The 12,703-nt window shown below is 43.6% G+C and overlaps 1 protein-coding gene across 1 annotated transcript; it reads right to left on the bottom strand.

The window, feature by feature from the left end:
- Window positions 1–6,521: 6,521 nt before the first annotated feature.
- Window positions 6,522–8,342, bottom strand: LOC115068494 (igE-binding protein-like). The gene has a single exon (XM_029558721.1). It carries the CDS (start codon window positions 8,340–8,342, stop codon window positions 6,522–6,524), a length of 1,821 nt encoding a protein of 606 aa, XP_029414581.1.
- Between the last annotated feature and the right edge of the window lie 4,361 nt (window positions 8,343–12,703).

Here is a 12,703-nt window from a genome sequence, read left to right as displayed (position 1 = left end):
TAGCTCCAAGTTTTTGTGCAAGGTACATCTGAAACTTAAAATTTCTCAAAGCTTCCTTCTATCTCCCACTATCTGCTGAATTTTTCTAATCATAGTGATGGTAAAGTATATTTATACTATGCATAAAACCCAGACTTTAACGTTCCTACTTTTATTTTTCTCATACTTCATGTACAATTTTTGAGCAAGTCCTGTCACCTTCACTTTCAAACTGTGTTCAGAACCTGCACTTAGGTTTTAAGACAGCAGCTTTTATGTTATTGAACTTTCTCATTCTGGGACAAGAAGTTAAGGATTCAAATATTTCTTGAATAAAAGGAGAGCCAATAATTATTATTTGGTATTCTTGTCAGTGACTTTTCCTGGGGAGACCATTCTTGTTTATCCCAAATAAGGAGGGCTGTGGCAGATGGAAGAACTCTAACCAAGGCCATGTTGGTGAACCAATGGGGTAGCTTATTGAGGTTACTTACAGGAGCATGGATAAGGGATTATGTTATAGGAACCTGGATAAGGGGCTCTTTTACAGGATCACAGGTGACTTGGGCAGCTCTGTCCCGCGCTCTTTCTCCGACCACCCCGCCGGCAGGTATCGGCCAGAAGGAAGAGACGGACACGATCAGGATTCTTCTGCAGGAGGCTTTATTGTCACTCGACAGGCAGTGCACAAAGCTCAAGGAGGACCGGTAGACCGACCCAGAGAGGGGTCGGAGAAAGGTTTATATAAAGATTTATCCTCGCCTAGGACGTGGCGTCTTATGATTGGACTATTGGGTGTGGGGTGAGAGCGCTCACCTCCTCCCGATGGTTGGCGCATGTCTCTTGGACTTGTTTACTTTAATCTTGTAAAGGTCAAGGCCGGATATCGGCGCCATCTTATGATGGTCACAATCTCCAGCGCTTCCCACATCTCCCCCTTTTCTTTTCTTTGTAAGTGGCCATGCTTATACCTTAAAGGGACTCATTGAGGCAGAAGCAGAGGAACCCAACCCCTATATTTGTCTTGTTCTTTTGAGGGGCGAGGAAAATTGAACAAGCAACCTCTTGCTTGGGTTCTTACTTCCCAAGGGGTATCTCTCATTCTGGAGACTCCTTGTGCGATGCTTTGCTCAACAACCTCTGTGAGTTCTTGTCCTTTATGAGAGGGCTCCTCCTGGTGCAATGGGAGTACTTTCCCTCAGGGTGCAAGAGCCACCTCTCGATGGGCATTTAAGATATCATGATCTATTGTTGTTTAAGCATATTAAGCCACACTGTGGTGGGGAATTCGGGTTCTAATGATAGGAGCGCTTGTGATATAATGACCTTCTCTCTTTTACTTTGTCTTTTAAATTTGCACAAGATCCAAAACAAGCATACCAATCCCAAAGCGAGGATAATAAGAAAGGTCCCGATGGACGTATATTGTCCTAGGTGTGCAAGGACCTTGATTTGGCGGCTCAGCGTTTTAACATATTTACCCAAACATTAACAGGGGCTCCTTGTTCTAATGCAGCAAGTGCTTGGGAAATCACTAGCTTGTCCCTTTTGGTTTGTTTTTTTAATTTACAAATTATCCAAAGGATAACCACACCCCCCAAGCATGGGACTAGGCCAAACAACCCCACCCCCACCCATTCCTTAAAGTAAGAGAAAGCTGAGGTAATCCACGTTGAGAATCCTTCTGTTATAGATAGATCTATGCGAGTAGAGTTGATATGGATGATCGCCGTTCTCAGCTGATGCATGGTCTGTTCAAATTCCATGGTCCAATTCTGTTTTAAATGCTGGGATAAACTTTTAGAGAGATTAGCTGCATATGTCATATTTTCATATTGAACAGATGTAATACATAAACCAGGTAGTTTTCTTTCACATCCTAGTTGTGCTAATTGCCATAATATGTCTAATTGTTCTTGAATAAGATCTACCCTTTGGTTAATCAACATAAGTCCTCCTTGTATTTGTGTATTAGCGAGAGTTTGAACATCCATAGCCTCAGATACTGTGGCTGATAAAGTATTAATAACTTCAGCAGATTGTACTGATGTAGATAAAGCAATTGCAGATGCTGTAACAGCTGCGGTAACAGCGGTAGCAGCTACAATAGTAGCAATAATTGCAGAGATACCAAAATCTCTTCTTATTCTAAATAGAGACAGGCTATTAGGAGTCTCTACTGGGACAGGGACAAATCGTGGCATGCGAGTAACTATGGCCAAGGGGAACCGTTGAGCATTCCAACACAGCGTATAATAACAATCACCCAGTGTACAATTTAGATTCTGTAAGCTGGTTACATTGGTTTGGTTAGATACTAACCAAATAAAGGGCGGCCAAACACATGCCAATGAGGGGGTATAATTAGTTTGACTAAATGGAAGAATGTTTGATATATTTATCTTCCAATTCATAGTGGAATGATTTTGGGAGGTTCCTGTTTTATTAGTACCCTTTTCCCGGGTGGATTTAGTTTCTCCTTTATAATCATATATTATTTTTGCCAATTCATATGTACCTCCCCTCAAAAATATCAGAGGGGACAGATCAGTACAACTACCATTAATGCCACAGAGTGTCCAAATATGAGAGGGGTTATAGTGCCATGCATCCATAGGCAATATAGCAGGCTTCTCTGGAGTGGGGTTTAAGGTAAGGTTAGAGTCAATGCCTATCATTGGAGAGAATGTAAAATAATCTTTAACTGCCCAGGCAGTTTCTATGGCTTGGCAGCCTGACCAGGGTATAGTGGGACTATAGTCAAATTTATTCCAGCAACGTGGCCCAAGCCTGGGCTGAAATATTGTTTTATTATTTATTCTTTTAAGTTGTGGCCATAATCCCTCAATTACTGATGCATCGTTACAAAGCCTAGTACCAGAAATCCCACATTTTGAGCCCATACCAGTTTCTTCTCCTAATAATATTGCCACTTGTTTATGTAGATTAATACATGGTCCAATCTGGGCACCTGGCTCATCTTGCGAGTGAACCGAAAAACATAAAGTGCCTGTAAGGGGAAATGATCTATTTTCCTGGTGTAGCGCTAATGTCGAATCCTCTGGTAAGAAGGGAAGTCCTACCATTGAATCTGTTGTGAAAAATCTGGGAAAAACTTGGGCATTATACGTTACCGGCATAGGAATGGGGAATGTTGACATGATTCCCCAGCGTTCTTCTGCTGTTGTCATTACGCTCATCATGGCCATCACCATCAACCTTTTCCATATCTGGTTCCCCAATATCTGGTATGTATCTGACCAGTCTTTCTGGTACCCAAATGGGATTCTCTTCATCCTGTGGGAAAACACATGCAGCTCCCCTGGATCTCCTTAATATTGGATCCGGTCCTTTCCATTTGTTAGTAATAACATCCTTCCATTTTGCCATCGTTTGTGTCTGTTCTTTATGACCTGCATGTCTTTGTGCGGCAGTGAAATTATCCTCATCTTGCAAGAAGAAATTGAGTGTAAACTGTGCTGTGGCAATTCTCATCCGTGGTGTAAGTGGAACACCGATCCCTAGTCCCTCCTTTTGTTTTTCTAAATAAGACTTAAGAGTCTTATGTGCACGTTCAACAATACCTTGACCCTGTGGGTTGTAGGGTAACCCGATATTATGATGGATATCCATTTGAGCACAAAATTGCTTGAATTTTTCTGATGTATAAGCTGGGCCGTTGTCTGTTTTAAGGGAGATAGGTTTTCCCCAAGCACTCCAGGCCTCCAGGCAATGCTGAATAACATGGGAGGTTTTTTCTCCCCTCAGTGGGGTGGCATGGATAATGCCAGAATATGTATCAACAGAGACGTGGACAAATCTGAGTTTTCCAAATGAGGAGATATGTGTCACATCCATTTGCCATATGTGTAAAGGCAACAGACCTCGGGGGTTAACACCCACGTGTCTCTTAGGAATAAATTGGCAACAATTTTTACAAGATGTAACAATCTCTCGAGCTTCTTTTCTGGTTATTTTAAATCTTTTCCTGAGTGTTTCTGCTGTAACGTGAAATTGGTTGTGAAGGGCTCGGGCTTGATTGAGTGCAGTGTAAGAGAAGATGGGTGGCGACTTGGTCGCCTTATCTACAAGCTCGTTGCCAGAGGTCATTGGTCCAGGGAGGCCGGTGTGAGACCTGATATGAGTGATGAACACAGGGTTTTTTCTTGACCAGAGGAGTTCCCTGATCTGCATAAAAAGACTTGCTGCAGGACTGCTTTCCTTAATTAACCCTGCATTTTCTAGGGCAAGGACAGCATTGACAGTGAATAAGGAATCAGAGATGATGTTCAAAGGTTCTGGAAAACGCCGAAGAACTTCTAAAACTGTATGACATTCTACCAGTTGAGGAGATTTGTAAGGGAATTTCTTTCTAAAGACCTGATCATTTGTTAGGAAGGCTCCTATTCCCGTTTTGGAGCCATCTGTATATACAGTGGTTCCTCTTTCTAGCGGTTTATCAGAAATGACTGTTGGAAAGGAGGTTTTGTGTATTCTAACAAGATGAAGTAGGGGATCCTTCGGATAATGGTTGTCAATCTCTCCATGGAAAGAAGAGGTCAAGACAGCCCAATCATCATTAGATATGATTAGATGCTTCAATTGATTGGAATCAAAGGGAATGATAATTTTCTGGGGTGTCTTCCCAAAATGAACAATGGCTAACTCCAAGCCTTTGAAAACCAGCTGAGCTATTAAGCTAGGGTAATTAGATATGATTTTATTGGGGGAGCTATTTAGATGTATCCAAAGCAAGGGGCCGCCCTGCCAAAAGACGCCTGTAGGGAGATCAGGTGTCTTAAGAACGCAAAGCCAAAAGGGTTCCTTTAGATTTATTCTTTTTAATTGTGCGTCCGTGATGGCTGCTTCTATCTTCTTAACAATTTCCCTTGCTTCAGTAGTTAAGAATCGGGGGGACGAGATGTTAGATTCTCCCTCTAGGATTTTAAAGAGAGGTTTGAGCTCAATAGTAGATAACTTCAGATAAGGTCTGAGCCAATTGATATTTCCTAAAAATTTTTGAAAGTCATTTAAAGTAAGAAGGTTTTTGGTATCAAGATGAACTTTCTGGGGTCGAATGTGAGTATCAAAGAGTCTTGATCCCAGGAATTCTTTTACTGGGGAGACTTGTACCTTGTCAGATGCAATTAACATACCCGCCTGTTTCAGCTGTACGTTAAGGTGGGCGTATACCTGGGTCACTGTTTCTATGGAAGAGGCACAAATAAGGATGTCATCCATGTAGTGGATGAGGACGATGTTTGGATAATCTTTTCTGATTGGATCCAAAAGCTGTTGTACATATAATTGACACAAGGTAGGGCTATTTGCCATACCCTGAGGTAATACCTTCCATTGAAATCTACGATCTGGCTCTATGTGATTAAGAGCTGGCACAGTAAAGGCAAATTTCTCCCTATCCTTTTCATGAAGGGGAATAGAAAAGAAGCAATCCTTGATGTCTATGGTAATGGTTGGCCAATGCTGCGGCAGAGCGGTAAGCAAAGGGAGTCCCCTTTGCAGCGGGCCAAAAATTTGCATTCTAGAATTAACAGCTCTAAGGTCATGAATAAGACGCCATTGTCCATTTTTCTTCTTTACTACAAATATGGGAGTATTCCAAGGGGATGTAGAGAGCTCAAGGCGCCCCAGCCTTATTTGTTCATTCACCAGGCGACAAGCAGCCTGTAGTTTTTCGGAGGATAAGGGCCAATGAGGGACCCATGTGGGCTCCTCCGTTTTCCAACCAATGGGTCGAGTCTTCCCCATGGCCCCTACAAAAAAACCCAGTCCGGTGCGACCTATGTTATTGTCTAAGGTTATGGGCTCAGGGATTCCTTGCAAGTCCTTTCCTAGCCCCTTTCCTGGAACATAACCTAGGTTCTCCATCATTTTCTGTGCCTGGACACTATAATTTCCACTCTTTCTCTGTGATATACTGTCATTGGTTAGAGTTATTCCCAGTTGTGTCATTATATCTCTTCCCCACAAGTTTACGGGGAGAGGAAGTATGTGGGGTTTAAAGATACCTGTGTCCCCGTCCAAGGTTCGCCACCTTAGGAAGTTTGTACTAATGTTGGGATTGGAATTGTACCCTAAGCCTATTAAGGATCTATCTGACTTCCTCATAGGCCAAGCCTTGGGCCAAAAATAGGAGGAAATTACACTAATATCAGCTCCTGTGTCTAAGATTCCCTCTAGTTTTTTATCATTAACCCATAATTTCAGTTTTGGTCTGTTCATCAATTGTAACGTGAGGAAGGCTTGTGGGGATCCAAGGGTCTCTCTATCAAGAGTCTGTTTAAAATTGGGAAGGAGCAACAACTGTGCTATTTTATCTCCTGGGTTAATCAAGGTGGAGCATATGGGAGAAACAGCGAGCACAGTAATTTGCTGTCTCACCTTTCTTATAATAACAGTCGCAGGGAAAATTATTATTGTATCCATGAAAGGAGTCTCCTTATTATTGATCAATCCCAAGGTCTCTCGGGGTAAATCATCAACTGGTTCCAGCACTAATGGCTGAATTCCCATGTCAGGGGTTAATAGACATCTGGTGGTGGCACGCAAGTCCACTCTGTATCTTCCTTCTCCATCTCTTCCTGCATCTTTTGGAATACCATCGGCCGGGTTCCCTTGGTCTGAATTTCTGAAAGGCCCTGAACTTTTGAGGGGCCCCAGGTCCTTGGGCCCCTCTCCCCGTTTTTTGAATTAATGGGGAGTAGATTGCCATCTATGTCTTTAATGGATCTGCATTGTTCTGTGGGATGATAGCCTTTTCTGCATCTTTGACATATCTGTCGCATGGGGGCGACAGCTCCCATGTTACCCTCCGTCTTTCCCTGAGCTGATGTTACTTTTACCCTGCAGTCATGTTTGAGGTGACCTGTCTTTCCACAGCGGAAGCAAACGGGTCCTTTCCGGACCGGGGGCGTTCGGGGTTGCTGTCTCAAAATAGCTGCTGCCAGGCCTTCATTAGTTAGAGGTCCGCCAATGTCCCTACAAATTCTGACCCAATCTGTAAGTCCCTTAGCTCTCCTGGGTGCAATAGCGGCACGACAAGCCTGATTGGCCTGCTCAAAAATTAACTGTTCCACTAAAGGATTGATTTGGTCTGTCTCCCCAAAGATTCTAGTGGCAGCCTCTGACATTCGAGCCACAAATTCAGAAAAGGGCTCATCATTCCTCTGCAATATTTTCGAAAGCTGATTGTCTATACCACCTCTTCTTGACAGGAGTTTCCAAGCCTTAATGGCCAACCTGGAGATTTGTGCATAAATTCCCCAGGGGAATTGGTTCTGATTGTTGTTATGAGCGCCCTGTCCTGTGAGCATTTCAAAGGTCCAAGCCTGTTGCTCGGGGGTAATGGCTATTGCATTAACTCGGGCTTGCTCTTGGGAGGCCTCGTACCAAAGGGCCTTCCATTCTAAATATTGTCCCATGTTAGGGAGCGTGGCTTTTGCCACAGTCTGCCAGTCCGCGGGGGTCATGGCATTCACAGCTAGGCGGTCCAGTTGTGCCAATGTAAAATTGGCAGTCGTCCCATATTTTCTGACTGCCTCCGCCAATTCTTTGAGCTGGCTATACTCAACTTGAGCATAGACCCTGTTTGCTTGTCCTTGGTCATTAGTAACCTCGAAAACAGGAAAGGCTCTAGTAATCTCTCTGTTTACCTTTGGGGGCAGCAGGGAGGTTCCTGCCGCATGCCTGACTCGCCCTGAAAAGGAATGAACAGGGGGTGCAGTTGCTCTCATGGGTATCTTAAATTCTGGGGAGGCTTCCAGGTCCCCTAAGGGGTCCTCCTCAGAGGAGGAGCTCTGACCATCCTCCTCATGTTGTTTTGTAAAACACTCTTCAAAAGCATGTAGCATTGAAAAAGGATAAAGATCTTGTTCTCTCCCCACATCTGGGTTATAGGGAGGGTCTCTTTCTGATTTTGTTCCTTCAGAAATTTGACTCCCACGTCCGGGGGTCCCGGCATCGAATGCCAAAGGCTTTGTCGCCTTTTTCCTGGCGCCAACCCTGTCTCCACGCTCGGTTTCTGATAGTCCTTCCTGTACGTTCTCTGAGGATCGTTGTCCTTCCTTTATCATGGGTGCACAATCTCTGTCTTGCAAACAATTCTTTATTAATTTCCAAATAGCTTTAGTCCCCAATCTGAGATCTTCCTGCTCCTGCCTTAGGTCCAAATCTCTCCCCAACTTGTTCCACGAAGCTAAAGTCAAAGACCCAGAACAGGCATACCACGGTGCAACCCGATCAACTTCCTTGATGAAGTTCTTGAGGGTTCGAGGGGCAATCTTAATGTCTCTCTGCTTCAGTACCTCTTGAAGAGCTGTCACTAGGGATTGGGTAGAACCCATTGTCCCCCTCTAAAATGTATAAGAAAAGAACGGAGACAACAAGTATGCCTTGCAAAACAAAAATCTCAAGGGTCAGTAAGGTGAGTGCGACGGCCTCCAGTGTGCTTAGCCGGGATGCAAGTTATCTACCTTTGACTGATTCATGGCACTCAGACTTCGCCCCCGAACGGTTTATCTACATCCGTCGTTACCGAGGGTTTGGCACACAAAGTGAAAGTAAGTTCTCCGATCAGGCGGGCGCCGACTTATCTACGCCGGACTGATCTCCGCCTTAACAGTGATATTTGTGGAAGCAGTAGAGAACAAGGAACAAGAGAACCGTAGCCCCTATCACAATAACAAACCCCTAAACACAACCTGCCCAAAAAGGAGTCAAACCAAGAGAACGTAACCCAGAATCAAGAATGAACATACCTCTCCGAGTCGTGATCCCTGCAGTTCTGAATCCTCCGTCTCCAGGGGGTCTCCGGCGGTGCTCGAGGGTCCCGGGTTTCGGCACCAGCTGTCCCGCGCTCTTTCTCCGACCACCCCGCCGGCAGGTATCGGCCAGAAGGAAGAGACGGACACGATCAGGATTCTTCTGCAGGAGGCTTTATTGTCACTCGACAGGCAGTGCACAAACCCAAATAAGGAGGGCTGTGGCAGATGGAAGAACTCTAACCAAGGCCATGTCGGTGAACCAATGGGGTAGCTTATTGAGGTTACTTACAGAAGCACGGATAAGGGATTATGTTATAGGAACCTGGATAAGGGGCTCTGTTACAGGATCACAGGTGACTTGGGCAGCTCCATCATGGAAAAGCCCCTAATCTTGTAAAGGTCAAGGCCGGATATCGGCGCCATCTTATGATGGTCACAGTCTCCAGCGCTTCCCACACAGCTCCATCATGGAAAAGCCCTGACCCCCAACATGCACAACCCCTCATGGAATCTGCAGCACTGGATTCCCCCAGGCAGCCTTCAGACAGCCACTCCACTGAAGAGTCATTTCCCTGACTTTCTAACTTTCTGTTTACTTCACCCATCTTCTCTCCCACCTGGAGCTGTGCCCTTGGCTGTGTCACTGTGTCACAGAAGTTCTTGGTAGGTTTTGAGCCCATTTCCATTTGATTCTGGAAGTTTTTACATTTTCGATTTGATTTCTTCAATGATCCACTATTTATTTTTTTGGCTAGGGTTTCCTGTAGCCCAGACACTGAGCTTGAAAACTCACTGTGTGGCTGAGGACGTACTTGTACTCCTCATCCTTCTGTTTCTACCTGTCCAGTGCCTGGATTAGGGGTGTGTGCAATCACTCCTGGATCTTTTTCTTTGAAAAATTTCAGGATTGACTTACGTTCAGTAAGATTGTCTTGGACTCTACAATGCAATATAGTAGAAAATAACTGGTGAAACATTTGGCTATAATTACCAAATAGAAGCTCAAAAGATATGAGAAAAAATAAACCTTAGAATACAGTAAAGCTCTTTGTGGCTCACTAGACATTACATAAACACAAAGCTTGAAACAACACACCTACAGCTGGAAAGTGAGTGGGGGAAATAGTGCCCTCATTTTGGTGATAACAACTTCAGCATATTTAAGCATAAATTAGAACGAACAGCTTTCACAGAGAAACTAATAAAAATTGAAGGCATAAATAAGATTTGAAGACATGTACATACGTGAAAATTTTATGAATGGGAAGATAACCTATTGAAATATAAAATCACATAAAATAACACATTTATTCATATGTTTTATATTTTAATAGTCTTGTCTTTAATTGGATACAATTTTCGTGAAATGTATATAAGACACTGATGGCAGAGAGAAAGTTTACAGAAAAGGAAGCATGAGGGATGCTTGCTTTACTGGATTTCAGAATTTATTCCAAAGCCAATAAAATGTGTTGATGGTGAACATTCTCAGTTCAGGGGACTGGCCTGAGTCCAGATGAGTGCTTTCTGCATGGAGGTTTAAGTTGTCTTACACTTACAGAGAGTATGACTTCATAAAATCAGTGACTGTAGTTTAAGGGACCCAAAGCTTCTCCACGTATCAGGCATGGCTGAGACCATTTGGAGGCGTGTTATTTGCATACAGTTCTCTGAGAGACCAGTCTACAACTGCAGGAAGCACAGGGCAAGACACTAGGTAGTGCCAGAAAACACAGTGTGGGGCAGGATCCGCACAGAGTTGCCGCAGGAGGGAATAAGCAACCCAGATAAGTGAGCTTGAGTCTGGCTAGCTGTGGGTGAAAGTGACACACTTACTAAATACATCTGCACTCTGCTTCTCATAGTGTGTGGCCTGGAAGTGTCTGAAGTTTCCAGATATTTCTGTACAAACCAGGGTTTCTGTGAGAAAAGTGAGTGACTGTTTTGCAAATGTGACAGCATTGCAACATAGAAATTAGCACCGTGGTTAATATAACTGACCTCCGTGAAGCTTTAACATCCTTGTTAGTAATTAGTGAGCTTGGGAAATGAATGTAGATCAAGGAGACCTGATAGCAGAGATCTACATGGTGAAAGACGTTTGATGCATGTAGAGTGGGATCAAGTTAAACACACATCCACAGCATTTAAGTGACGCACACACGGTATGGACCTATTCCAAGGACGGTAGTGATGGTGTCTGGAATCAGAGAGCACAGTGAAGTGCCCCAACTTGATGGGCAGAGAACATGGAAACGAGTCCATCATCTATAGAAAACGTCCAGGTTCTGCAGTCATATGATAGTGGAACTGTAGTTATGTGAAGCCTCTTTTACAGTGTTAATAGGGTGATCAGAATCTTTGATTGGGTGGTGTATTACTTGTGCATTAAGATAAATGCAACAAGAGGGTCCTGCAATTTCACAAACATTTCTGTTTATCCAGGGGAAGTAAAAGCTCAGTGCTGCTGTGATGTTTGAATCTAGGAAGTCGGTGTTTGCTGTTGGACTCTGTATGGGCCCAGCTCTGTTGGGGATAGGGAATGCCGTTCATATCAGCATTTGACAGACAGGACATTTGTTTCTTTGTCAGATTTGTCTGGTTTTGTTTCAACTTTGAAAACATTAGATTCATCTGTTCCTCGTTTTCGTAGCCCCTTTCCCATGGCCCCATGCCAGTACCAGGGGCAAGTAATCCATATACATGAGGCTCACCATGAATATCTATATGTAGTTTAAGGGTTCCACAGGAAGCATAAGGCCATTTCTTCCATGGCTGTTTCCTGATATGATTGATTATTCACTAGATGAAGTTTCTCATTTTTGTTCTGATGTCTCTGTAGCAATTATTTAAATTTCTTGCAAAGGATTGAGGGGGGTATTAGTGCTTATTAACCATGTGATCCCTTGCAAAGATATCAGGGCTAGCAAAATAAAGAGACTTTCCCAGGGGTCACAGCATAGACTCATTGGGGGTTCCTTTAGGACGTTGTATTGTCCCTGGGTCATAGGATGTTATCTGCCCTGCCATATAATCCATCCTGTAAGAAGTCAGAATGATTTAAAAAATATTGGAGTGGAAGGAAGTGAACGTGGTTACCCAGAAATAACATCTTGGTGAATGTGTGATCTTTAATGAGCATTCTTTGAAAATTCATAAGGGAAGACACAATGGCTTATGAATGTCCCAGAAGTCCAGAACTTAACAGAGCCATTCCAGGAGGTAACATGGGATGGAGGGTGCAGCAGTGAGAGTGAGAATCTGCAGTACCCAAAAGCACCAATATACCAATTTAGCAAGCTCCTGAATTATGGAGTCCCCCATAGGCAAATTATATAGGGCTCGCAAGAATCAGTCTGGTGATACAACAGAACACTGGTGTCTGAGGTGAGATGCAGTAGGTGAATATAATTGATTCACCATCTGGAATAATGCAACAAGCTTTGCTTTGCTCTGAGAAAGTCACCAGTGTTGGGTTTCATTACATAGAACAGCTTCCTTTTACCTAAGGAAGGTCACGAAAGGGAACCTCTGTATCTAGCCCAATTAGCTACGGCCTGGATAATCTTTAACTTAGATTACCAGTGAAAAAGGGCACAGTGCTTGCTGACTGTTTTGCCTAGGAGTACAATCAGCTCAGATCACTAGCAGGGCAGAGTACGTTCACAGGAGGGTGCTCTTGTTTATGACTGTGGGACTATGATCCAGTCAATGCAGTTTAACTTTTTTATAAAATGTGTGCCATGATATTATACGGACCTTCTGGCATGATGTGAGTAGAGAGTGTAGGCAGCCTGACTTGAATGGGTAAAATCCACTGACATCTATAAATACAGGTCTTTCATTACAGTTTTCCTTGAAGTTATATATATTCGATATACCCGGCAATGTTGCAAGATCATTAGCATTAGACCAAGAGCCATTTTAAAACAGACCTCAGG

Source organism: Nannospalax galili, unplaced genomic scaffold (assembly GCF_000622305.1).
Source record: "Nannospalax galili isolate Female #2095 unplaced genomic scaffold, S.galili_v1.0 scaffold989, whole genome shotgun sequence".
Classification (NCBI taxonomy): Eukaryota; Metazoa; Chordata; class Mammalia; order Rodentia; family Spalacidae; genus Nannospalax; species Nannospalax galili.
Note: the sequence above shows the minus strand (reverse complement) of the source record. Positions and strands in the feature narration are given on the sequence as shown.